The sequence below is a fragment of the Dryobates pubescens genome, chromosome Z, assembly GCF_014839835.1.
Source record: "Dryobates pubescens isolate bDryPub1 chromosome Z, bDryPub1.pri, whole genome shotgun sequence".
In the NCBI taxonomy this organism is placed as follows: Eukaryota; Metazoa; Chordata; class Aves; order Piciformes; family Picidae; genus Dryobates; species Dryobates pubescens.
In genome coordinates, this window is record NC_071657.1 from 54,022,810 (window position 1) to 54,035,682 (window position 12,873).

The window sequence follows — 12,873 nt, forward strand, 5'->3', positions numbered from 1 at the left end:
GCATAAAATCCAGTAAATAAAATTCACAGGAGAACAATGCTGTGGGAACACAGCTCTTGAATTGAAATCAAAGTGCAGCCTACACAGTCTCTAATAGTAGAAAAAAACAACTCTTTCAATTCTGTCCAAGTCTACACATTCAAATTTTCCAGTTTCATTCACATAATTTTCTCAAAAGTACTTCACCCTTTAATGAAGGAAGAAAGAAAAGAAGTCAGTTATTCCCTCATTACAAGATTGTTTACCAGATTGTTTGCCCAGGTTAGAGGTAAGGTTATACAAGCTTTATCCTTCAGAAAAGGAAATGCCTGTGGTAGCATTGGTTAGCTGTTAAAAACAGTCGGGAAAGCAGGGCCCAAATAGTTGTGGTAAATGAAGTTAAAACCAGCTGGCACCCAGTCACAAGTGGTGTCCACCAGGGCTTGGTATTAGAGGCAGTTCTGTTTAGTATCTTTTATTAATGACTTGGATGAGGGGATTGAGGGCACCAGCAGGAATTTTGAAGGAAACCCTAAACTGAGCAGGAGTTTTGATCTGCTTGAGGTTAGGAAGGCTCTGCAGAGAGATGTGGACAGGTTAAATTGATGGGCTGAGGCTTAGTAAGACCAGGGGCCAAGTGTTGCACTTTGGTCACAACCCCAGCCAGTGCTACAGGCTTAGGGAAGAGTGTCTGGAAAGCAGTGCTGTGGAAGAGGATCTAGGGGTGCTGGTGGATGGCTGGCTGAACATGAGACAGCAGAGCGCCCAAGTGGCCAAGAAGGCCAATGGCATCCTGGCCTGCATTAAGAACAGTGTGTCCAGCAGGACTAGGGAAGTGATCATGCCCCTCTACTTGGCCCTGGTGAGGCCACAGCTTGAGTACTGTGTTCAGTTCTGGGTGCCACAGTGTAAGAAGGACATTGAGGTCCTGGAGGGTGTCCAGACAAGAGCAACAAAGCTGGTGAGGGATTTGGAGGACATAACATAGGAGGAGCAGCTGAGAGAGCTGGGGTTGTTTAGTCTGGAGAAGGCTAAGGTAAGATCTTATTGATCTCTACAACTACCTGAAAGGAGGTTGCAGTGTGGCTGGAGTTGGTCAAGGACAAGAGGAAATGGGCTTCAATTGTGTCAGAGGAGTTTAAGATTGAACCTTGGGAAAACCTGCTCTGAGAGAGTGGTGAGGCATTGGAACAGGCTGCCCAGGAAGGTGGTGGAGTCACCAACCCCTGAAGTCCTTGAGAAGCATGTAGGTGTGGCTCTTCAGGATGTACGTTAGTGATCACGGTAGTTGGGTTATGGCTGGACTTGATCTCAAAGGTCTTTTCCAACCTCAATTATCCTATAATGTCCAAATGCCAGAGTCAGAATTGGACAATAAGCTAAATCAGACTTGTGACTTGAATTTTTAGGTCTAGAACTGCTCAAAGAAGGTAAAACAGAAAAAGATCTGGCTTCAGGTACAGTGGCAAACATGTGCATGCCTTTCTGTGGAGAACAGCAACCCAATTCCTTGATCCATATTAATGACTCTATTTATATAAGTTGCCCAGGCACGTCATCCAGTCATGGTCTGTTCACACTGTCCTCTACTACTGATATTAATGATAGTATAAGTCATAAAAATCAGTTTGTTGAATGGGAAAATATTTTTCTTGATGAGTCATGACCATATTTTTAATAGGAAATAGCAAATAAAACATGGAATCAGACACTGAACAGTGAAGATACAATTTCAGGTGGCTGCATTCTCCACTATATTCAGTTAATAATACTGGATTTCTGTAAATAAATGCATACTCATACAGAATTTTTTATGCAAAAGAGAGGTTAGTTTCATAGGCAACCATCTTGCATTTCTTGTGTTTTCAGTTGTGTTTTGGGGTTTTTTTGGGGGGTGGGGGTGGTGTTGGGAACTACCATTTCTGAATATTTCTGTGCTTAAGACTCTCTGATCTTCCATTTTACAGCTTTTGCCTGCTAAAATAGTCTGAGTTTTCCAGTAATATATCTTAAAAGGTGAAAATGTAAGCTGGGTGGCTGCAAGTGACTTGATAATATACATTAATAAAGCAGTGTAAATGAGACCTTCATACTTAATTACATATTTATTGAAAATATTTTGATTATAATTTGGGATGAGTACTGTATCTGAGGAAAAGAAGTGGTTTGTTAAGGTTAGCTCTGAAGACCAGCTGCCTACAGCATTAAATGTTCCTAAATAATTGTAAAAAGGGCATTAAATGTGATGGGATTCCTAAGTCAAGGCAGTATTTGATACATAAAAATAAAGGAAGGCTAGAATGTTTTCCATTATTGTGTCTGCACATCACAATTACCGTACATGCCTTTTGTGCATGAATGCTTTCATTTTTGCTTTCCATTGAAATCTGGATTGACTGTGGCACCTACAAATACTTTATCTGAAAGACACTAGACTTTCATCTAATAAAGACAACAGTTTGATTTTGCCCTTCAGCTGCTTTCTCATTTATGTAGTTTTTTCAATTATATGTAGACATAAATGTAATAAAAATCTCAAGTGAGCTTTTAACTGCGATTTTTATACTTGTTTTGATGTTAATCTGTAGTACTGTGGTATTCCTAAGGTGTGGGGGTTTTGTTGCACAAAATGGGCTAGCAAATAAAGAGAAAAGAAGCCATCATAAATCAAAAATGACAGCTTGAAGGATTTTCAAGGTATTTTAATAGATAATTTAATTGCAAAAACTGTAATAGAGAGTAGATATCATCTCTGATCAGTTATGCTAAAGAAGAAATTGAAGTTTAATACAATTCAAGTATGTAGGGGTGTTACAAAAGCTTTGTATGGTGTATAGTATTAATTAATTTTATGCAGAAGTCATTACCTGTTATGATGAAAACAAGTATAAATTGTTGCAATGAAACTTGATGTAGAACTTGCAAACTCCTGAGGGTCTCAAGTCTGAAAATTTGAGCATCTGAATAATTGAGCTTGTCAGAGTTGATAGTTACATGAATAAAGTTAGGCAATTTGCCTCTACGAGATAATAACTCAGGGCTGTAACATATTTAGCTGTCCATAACATTCACGTATGCTGCTTTTGTGGCTTTTGTAGTCTCTGCTTTGTATAGCATAGAAATTGTCACTGCTCCTTTGTGAGGTTTGTTGGATTATTTTTAATTACACTAAAGGACAATAAAGATGCTTAAAACTTAGAGTTGTAAGGGTTTTTTTAAGTTTTATTAGTATTTAATATCTACATTTTATTATATATATTTAATATCTGTGTTTTCCATCTACATTAATAAAATAGAAATACAGTACTTTTAATGTAAAATTTCAGGTGAAGAGTGTGGAAATGCAGGTAAAGAGAGGAAGTCTAGCCTCATTCACTGTCTGGTCAGAATTTTATTTGGAATTTCCCAAGAATATGATTTTATCTGTATTTCCTTAAGTGGCCAAATAATTGTGATTATACAGGGTAATACATAGCAAATCACTCTCTCTGAGTCATGGGAGCTGTAGAATTAGTACTGTACATAAGTGTTCCAACTATCTTGAAAATGGTAATTAGTCAGAGAATGGAACCAAATCCACTTTAGTTGGTAATTGGTAGTTGTGATGTGGTCATCTGATACAAGCAAGTTGTGATATATAGGAATAATATACTCTGGTAGGAAAAAGTGAGCCTTCCAGTTAACAACACTCACTGATTCTCAAGTTACGGAGTTGAACTGATTTTAAGATGTTAATCATATAATCATTTTATGTATGCTTTGAAGGCTCTCAGCGCAGCAATGTCTTATGTGTGTCAGACTTAGGAGTTTGCTTTAGCACTCAGTGTATGGAAATGTCATTGTCTAGTGAGACAGAATAGTGCTGACAAAAGGAGTGCCTTCAACAGCCCAGTAGTAAGACTATAACTCAAGAAGCAGGTTTATTTTGTTAGTACAATAGTCCTGGTTACCTTATATAAGACTACCTTATTTGGGGCAAGGTTATCTGTCAGAATATTTATGTAGTTCCTTCTGAGGGCATACTTTTCAATGCTAACAATCTGAACCCTATGTGTTCTTTGCTATTGTTGCTTGTGTTAACTAGGTTAAGGTTTTTAAAGAGCCCATTTAACAGGTTGAAGTGAACCAACAGGTTCACCTGTCTGTCTCCCCCATAATCAAAGTAACACACACAAAAAAATACTGCAGGTCGAGACTAAGAGAGAGAGATACGAGATGACTGAATTAAAGGTAATAATAATGCACAATTAACATAACCTATTTGCAGGAAAAAGCACAGCAGAAAGAAGCAGCAAGGAGAAGCAAGCGAGCTAAAAGCCCAAGGCAGATGGCTATTCTGCCATCCCTCCCTCTCCATGCTTTTGTAGAACTACTTTAGAGTTAATTGATTAAACTAAGATTTCATCTGCCTCATAAAAGCATGAATATAGAGTTTGAATGGTCATATTTTAGATAGATGTTGGTATTTTTTCATTTTGATGTGGCATTTCACTGAGTATCTGGGGTTAACAGCTAATCCTGTCAATGGGTAACTTTAACATTAACGTGGTGTCTGAGAATCATTCTGTTGAGTTGCAGGCATGTCTTGAGTGTGCCTGCATTTAATATATTTATTTGTAAGAGTCTTGTGATGCTTCTAATGCAGTGGTTCTCTATTGGTTGGAATCATAGAATAATTGAGGTTGGAAAAGACCTTTGAGATCAAGTCCAGCCATAACCCAACTACCGTGATCACTAACGTACATCCTGAAGAGCCACACCTACATGCTTCTCAAGGACTTCCAGGGATGGTGACTCCATCACCTTCCTGGGCAGCCTGTTCCAATGCCTCACCACTCTCTCAGAGCAGGTGTTCCCAAGGTTCAATCTTAAACTCCTCTGACACAATTGAAGCCCATTTCCTCTTGTCCTTGACCAACTCCAGCCACACTGCAACCTCCTTTCAGGTAGTTCTAGAGATCAGTAAGATCTCACCTTAGCCTTTTCCAGACTAAACAACCCCAGCTCTCTCAGCTGCTCCTCCTATGTTATGTCCTCCAAATCCCTCACCAGCTTTGTTACTCTTGTCTGGACACCCTCCAGGACCTCAATGTCCTTCTTACACTGTGGCACCCAGAACTGAACACAGTACTCAAGCTGTGGCCTCACCAGGGCCAAGTAGAGGGGCATGATCACTTCCCTAGTCCTGCTGGACACACTGCTCTTGATACAGATCAGGCTGCTATTTGCCTTCCTGGCCACTTGGGCGCACTGCTCTCTCACGTTCAGCCAGCCATCCACCAGCACCCTTAGATCCTCTTCCACAGCACTGCTTTCCAGACACTCTTCCCTAAGCCTGTAGAATTGCCTGGCAGGACCTGGAACTTGGTCAGTTTATCCTGTCCATATCTCTCGGCAGAGCCTTCCCCAATACCAATACCAGGCCCTGGGGGACACTGCTTGTGACCATCCACTAGCTGATTTTAATTCCATTTACAAAGCCTCTCTGGTCCCTGTCATTCAGCCTGTTTTTAACTCAGCAAAGAGTCCACTTGCATATCCCATGGCCACACATTTCTTGAAGAGAATGCTGACATTGGGAATTATGACACTGTTCCTCATTATAACCTACTGGCTTCTGATGAATGGTGGTTTCAGAGATTTCCACTTCTCATGCTTTATTGCCCACCTCTGTTATCAGTAGTAAGCCTGAGCACCTTCAGACAACAGTTTTCTCACATAATACTTTCTCAGACTATACAACCTATCTCTAAGTGACCTCAAAAGCTCCCCTGTAGCAGAGCATGCATCTCTAAAAGTTACCTATTTTCTGAATATGAACAGGTTACTGGAAAAATCAAGGTCCACAGAAAAATCTGAAGAGCCTCCAACAAGCAATGTCATGCCTCAACACCACTTAGTTTTTCAAAATGAGAGAACAAGTTTTGCTGGAACAACTCATTCACTTTCCACAGCCACAGAAGAAAATAAATTCAATACAGACTCATTACACAACATTTAAACCTGAATATTTGTAAAACACTGCACAGATATAATTGATCAACATGACATCTATAATAAATGCCTCAGCAGCCATACCACATCAAATGACAAATCTATCTACCCAAAGGTCTTGTACCAAGCAAGTAAGACAAATTAGATGCACAGAGAGATGTTTAAATCCAGCACAAAATCTTTGCTTCCTCTAAATCATCTAGTACTAACAAGTTGCTGGTCCAAAAGTTCCAAAGCCAGATGCAGTTCCTATACTCCTCCAACAGATTTATTTTTTTTTTTTTTTTGCCAGTGTTGTACACTCTCCATCTGAATCCATGCTAAATTTTTGAATCTGTGATGGACACTGAGGAGCTCATAATAAGAAAGGAAGCATCTTCTTCTGTTTGTTTTGAACTTGCTAGAACCCTTCAGAGGCATAGCTGTTACTCTTTAACTGCCTTTTCTATGCCAGTCATTACAGCTCTTTATCATACTCTCTTCCCTGTGACACTTTCAGACCTACAGTGAAAGCTTACTGATAAAAAGGCAAATTTTGCACCAATTCTGGTGTCCCTCTCTGAGCCTTTTCTAATTATCTGTTCCTTTCACCCCTTCCTCATTTCTGGTAAATGTTAAAAATCATGGCATGATGCTATCATAAGTCAAGTTTGTTTACCCAATCTACAATGCATATCAACTTGTTTACCCATGAAAATCAAAAACTTCATAGTATGCACATGAAGTGTTCTATACTTTGCAAGTCAGAAAAAACAATCTGTTTTTAAAAAGGAGTGACAGCTTTCTCTAACTGGAAACTATGGCAAAATATAGTTATGGTAAATTATCCAGTCTAAAAGCTGTCTGAGACACTTTTTTTTTTAAGACTGCAAGTTTGTGAGTCTTTATTTTCACATCTTAGTGATATATGCCATCATACTGTCCTCAGCAGTAGTCTAAAATTAGCTGAGAAAGAGTCATGTACCCATATGCACATAAGTATGAATACAAAACATGCAAAATTTTTGAGATTTGATCATGATATATAGTATCTAATTATCAACTTTCAATAGTATAAATAACATGGCTAATAGCAGGCTATAAAACATAGGCTGCCAGGCCAAGAAACATGCCTAATTTTTCCTGTGTTCATTCATAAATTGCACTCAACCTGGAAACAGGAGGGGGGGCAAAAAAAAAAAAGAGAGGTGTAGTTTTATTGAAAATAAATTACAGTGTGAGGAGACATTTCCCATACACTAGCGATTTTTATCCCTTAGATCTAACCTTTACAACAATATCCTCTGCTCTTTCTCAACACACATTCCTTACACCTCCGGAGGGCAAAAGCAAGAGCACACTTGGGTAAAATGGATTCATATGCCTGCTCACACAACAGCATGCTGGGAGTGGGGAAAAAATATATATATACATATACACACATATATACATATATATATAAATTTAGCTTTGATTTGTCTGCTTCCCCCTTCTGAAACATACTAACCAGACTTTCATTCTCTACCAAGTCATTAACTTGCATGAAACTTCTGGAGACTCAGCTGTTTTCAATATTCCTGTATCAAATCTAGATTAAAAAGTTAAGATTCAAATGTCACTGATTAACAGAAGCTCTTATAAGAAAAAACTAGAGCAGAGAGACTCAACAGCAGCAAAACAAAAAAAAAAAATCTAATGAACAACAAAATAGTAAGCCTAATTTTCATGAACATAACCAAGCTAAAAATACCAGTACAAAATTATGTACTAAGAAGATGAAAAAAAAGATTCTATTGTTTTAACAATTCCCAGAATTCCTTGTTCACAAGCATACTGTAAACACAAAAACGTCATACACCATTAGGTAATAAAACAGAGTAGGTTAGTCAAGGACAATGCTTTTCACTTTGCTAGAGGTTTGTCTTTCAAACATCCTACATATGGAAATACTGAAAATATTACCTTGAGCTAGTCTTTCAAGTCGTTGCCCATGCTCTGGAGGAATAGCATACCTAAAATTCACATAAAGGAAAGCATTAAATGTTTAAAGAAATAATTCGTACAAACCCCATTATTCACATGTGGTAAGTATCTAAAAACATAGAAGCAAAAAATACTAAAGATTGAAAAATTATATATAAAAACCACACCAATTTCTGAATTTAAAAAAAAATTTCTTTGGGGAAAAAATTTTGTTTACTTTTAGTTTAAGCATCATAATATGTAGATCAAGAGTGTTACATTCACTATTATAAATAATGCACACTGGCACTATTTGATGTGGCTACACCACTCCAGTTTAAGAGACATACACTTTCATTTTCTAAATTGAAGAGAACCACATAAATCTTATTTACACAGGTTGAATTGCTTTTGTTCTGCTTTGCAACACACAAGAATTCAACAGAAACATATGAGCATTAAACATCTCCACTTTTTTCCTGCAGCCAGTGTCATGGAACAAAAGTGTTACTTGGTTTTTTTAACTTTAATTGTAATGAATCTACAATTTTTAAAATATACTTTCCTTCATTTAAATTAATTTTATAGATATAGATATCTTAGAATCACTCTGCCCTTACAATAAATTATTTTCTAAGGATTCCATATGCTGTCTGCAACATGGCAGCAATATAAAAGCAATATAAAATATAAATTTAAAAATTTGAAGATTATTAAAAATCTGCCATTTTGTTCTGTTTTTCTGAGTATTTTTGTTCATATATTGACTGCACAGATATACTGCATGTACTAATTAGGCCTTACTGATTTCAGTTGGTTGCATACAGGATGTAACAGGCTTTTCTTCAGTTTGTTACAAAAGCAATACATTGATTCTTTTCTAGAAGAAAAGTTCCAGAAAAGGGAAAAGTGCCATACACAATGCTGTTTGAAAATGTGGATTTGAACTAAGTGAAACATACAACTTTTCTCTTTTACTACACCAAAGAGATTTCATTCGTCTCCTCCAACAACTTAGAAATACAAGTGAATACTAAGCCCCTCATTTTGCACAAAAATGTGACATCCCAATACCTAAAGCTCTAATTTGCACACAGAAAATTTTACTCTATCACACCTGAAACTGCTGCTCAAGAGATCCTTTGACCACAAAATTTAGTGCTCTAAGTTGAACTGTAGCAAAATCTATGTCTACTGACAACAAACCTGAAACAGTACTAAATAAAAAGGAGAATTTTGTCTTCCCTTTGCTTTTTGCAGTTTTAATCAGAATTTTACTGTCTCAAAATAATGGATTTTATTTCTCTTGTACTTCCAAAGTATTTGTGGCTCTCCACTCTGTATTACACATGCATCAACATATACATAGTGATTCTAAACTATGCCTCTATCTTTCACACACAAGTGGAGAGATGCGCTATGTATAGCATTATATACTATACTGTATGTCATTAAACATAATTCTATAAAGTAAATTAGGAATAGACAGTGCTAGCATCTCACGAAACACTCAGTCTAGAGACTCTTCTTTGCTTTACCTGTCCCTAATTGGACTAGATCTTTCTCCTAAAGTTTCTCTTACATAAGTACATGTAACTAAATTTTTGTAGTACTATGCAACTATATGCTTCCATTTGCATATGTAAACCTTTAAGTATTTAGTATTACAAAAATGTGAACCTATACAACTGAACTTTCGACAAGCTCTCAGAAAAATAAGCTTGGACACCATTTTACCTGGCTATAGCTACTTAGTTGCTCTAAAGTTACCAAGCAACAATTCATTCAATGCAAGCTGGTGCTTTTCATTATTGCCTTTGGTGTCTGTGGCAACATGCGCTCCCAATCTTTTATTTCTTCCCACTGTCACCATTGCTTTCATATCACAGCTAAGAAAAGATCCAAGGAGAGGAGACCATCTTTGTAGTACTGGACATAAGGAGCCCCACAGTTACTTCCCAAGTCCTTCAGGATTGGTTCCTAACACAATTTTTAACAAATTGAGCATTTTAGCAAAAGAGCAATCCACCTTTGATATTAGTCAGATGACAGTGACATGAATCTTACTGGATCCTTGGTCTACTATATTACATTAAACATTACACTTCATTAAACAAAAAAAACCCCTCCCAACCTCAGACCACCACACCAGAGAAAAAAGTGTTCACTCTTAAGTCTCAACAGTTAGCTGCTACAAGAACTCCAGCAGGTTTTAAAGCTCTTAAGAAAACATTTTTCATCATGGTGTGTCCAGCTTCCCTTTAGCTACACTATCAGTCACTAACTTTCATTTGATTTCTCTATCTTAAAGTGCAAGTCCAGCCCTCTTTAAACATGAAATACAATGGACGTCAAACGCTAAATCAGTAAGAGGCAAAGAGAATGTTTCTGGACTAATAAGCAAAGAAACAGAGAAAAAGGGAAATGTTAATGCTAACTACTTTCTAATTGTATTAGTTTAGGAATATATACTTGTTAAGTATTATGAAAAGATATAAAACAGCTGAAGAGTCACTGTTCATTGCTATACTACAAAGAAAAAATGATGGTACATACATCTATTGAGTATTGTTTAAAGTGATCATAAATACATAATCAAGGGGACTGGCTATAAATAAATAATAAACATTAGATCTAAGCCATTAACCTCTGCTTCTGAAGTTTTTTGGGTTGTGGGGGGTTTTTTGTGGGTTTTGTTTGTTTGGTTTTTTACAAGATTTATTCTACTACACAATTCTCAGTGCACTTCAAATAAGCTAAGAACTTCTCTGCCTCTTTTTTTAATTTTGCCTTGCAAATTGAGTCCTGGTCATCAGCAATAACACACACTGTCTATTCACAAACTAGGTGCAATGTGTGCTCCCTCTTCTACCTATATTTTCCAAATCCCCAGCAGAGACAACAACAGACAGTAGTCCTGTAACTGTGATCACTCAGTCCTGCTGTAGCTCAGAAAACATGGTTGATGAGAACCCAGATACCTGGGAATTTGGCCAAAACAGCAAAATCACAACCTACTTAATTTTAGTAAATATTTTTGGTTACTCAAATGTAAAATATAAATAACCTCCAAGGTACTGTTACCTTTACAGTTTCTGTTCTATGAGAACAAACTTATTTTTTAACAACTGCTAGTCCATTAGAGTAAAATACAAGTTTTACCTTACACAGAAAAGTAACAGAGAACAATACAAGAAAAAACTACAGATTTTAAACCAGTTTTATTAAGAATGTTTGGATGTTGCACAGAGATGGACTCATAATAACACACCTAAAAATGTTTCCTCTCCTTTTTTCTTTAAGTCAGTAATGGAATCTTTAGCACTACACATTTACATGTGTTATTAGTGAAACTAAACATATGCAAATGTATGTTGTTAAAATATTTGAATGTTATTACAAATGCTCAATAACAATCTAATGAAAATCATTGCTATTTAATTGGAACATATGAAATTAATTCAAACTTCAATAATTTAGAATTGAAGCATCTCCAACTTTTTGTAACTTCGAGTTAAAAAACATACACAGTCTCAAGCTGCACCAGGGGAAGTTTAGGCTTGGGGTGAGGAGAAAGTTCTTCACTGAGAGTCATTTGTCATTGGAATGGGCTGCCCAGGGAGGTGGTGGAGTCACCGTCCCCAGAGGTGTTCAAGAGGGGATTGGACGTGGCACTTGGTCTAGTCATGAGGTCTGTGGTGACAGGTTGGACTCGATCTTTAAGGTCTCTTCCAACCTTGGTGATACTGTGATAAGTTGTTTACAAAAACTAAGTGCAGCATAGTATCAAGTATTACAGCTTTCTGAAAACATTGCATGCAATTTTTAAAGCATCCTACATAATCTACTATTGTAGTTAAAATAAATACAGTGATTCTATTTGTCATCTGTCTGAAGTAGGTTTTCATTTCTCTTCAACCACCAGCACCCACTCTACAAAATGCCGTTCCAACATTAAAATCGTAGTTTACAGACATACTCCAGATGGAAATATAATCTAGCTCCTCATTCAGGAAAACTGTGTTAGAGGAAAAAGGACTACCTGTCTTCAAACAGTGCCAGAAATCTTAAATCCTTGCAGCATGCTCCAAGAATTTCACAGTTGTCATTGTGTAACAACCAAGGATACGCCACTAGTATGGCAGTACTATTTACCAGCAAGAAAAGCAGTGGAGCTAAATGATAATAGCAGCTACATGAATACAAAGTTCTCAAAATGTTTTGTTTTTGTTTTTTCCCTGAGTGCCTCATAAACATAACTCCCAAGATGTAAAATGCAGGTTTAATAGCATCATTGAATGGTGACTACATGATGACAAGCCCCTAGTTTACAGTATCAGAAAATAAACCCTCTATTTACCATTTAAAAACAAAAATATTATCTAGCAACACAGATTTCATATGATTTGTCTGCAACACCGATAAGGGTAAAGCAGCTCATTAAGTTAAACTTTGCCAGATGAGCCTTCTTTCTTCTGACTTTCTATAACTTGTACACTGCAGAGTTAAAAAATACACTGCAGAGTTAAAAAATAGTCACATACATTGTACATATGATTGAGAATATAAAAAATTAAATTCATTGTATCTCACAGACAAAGATCTTCTAGAAGTCCATCCTGACTGACAGTCAATATCACCTACTAAATGAAAACTAATATAAAGCCTAACACAGAAAATTCCACATATTTAAAGTAGTCAGTATTGCCTTTTCTGCCTTTCTGGAGACTTCACAGATGTCTGCTCTTCAATGCTACATTTTATAAATTGCATCTCACAAATAAAAAAGGGTTGGCTTGTTCTGTCACTTGTATAGCTTTTTGTGCAAAGGGGTTAAGTGGTTACTTGGGACTGTAGAATCTGGTAAGTGTAGGAAGTAGATAGATCTGAAACTAAATTTCAATCCACTTAATTTTTACACATGCATAGTATCATGGGTACTACAGATGGAAGAAAACC

General features: G+C 36.8%; 1 protein-coding gene across 1 annotated transcript in view; it reads right to left on the bottom strand.

Annotated features, from left to right (window-relative positions):
• KDM4C (lysine demethylase 4C) overlaps positions 1-12,873 on the bottom strand; it is a 250,253-nt gene that overhangs the window by 233,344 nt on the left and 4,036 nt on the right. Inside the window, exon 2 of the mRNA XM_009902889.2 lies at positions 7,915-7,964. Within this exon, the coding sequence (XP_009901191.2) occupies positions 7,915-7,964 (50 nt within the window). The remainder of the gene's footprint in view (positions 1-7,914; positions 7,965-12,873) is intronic.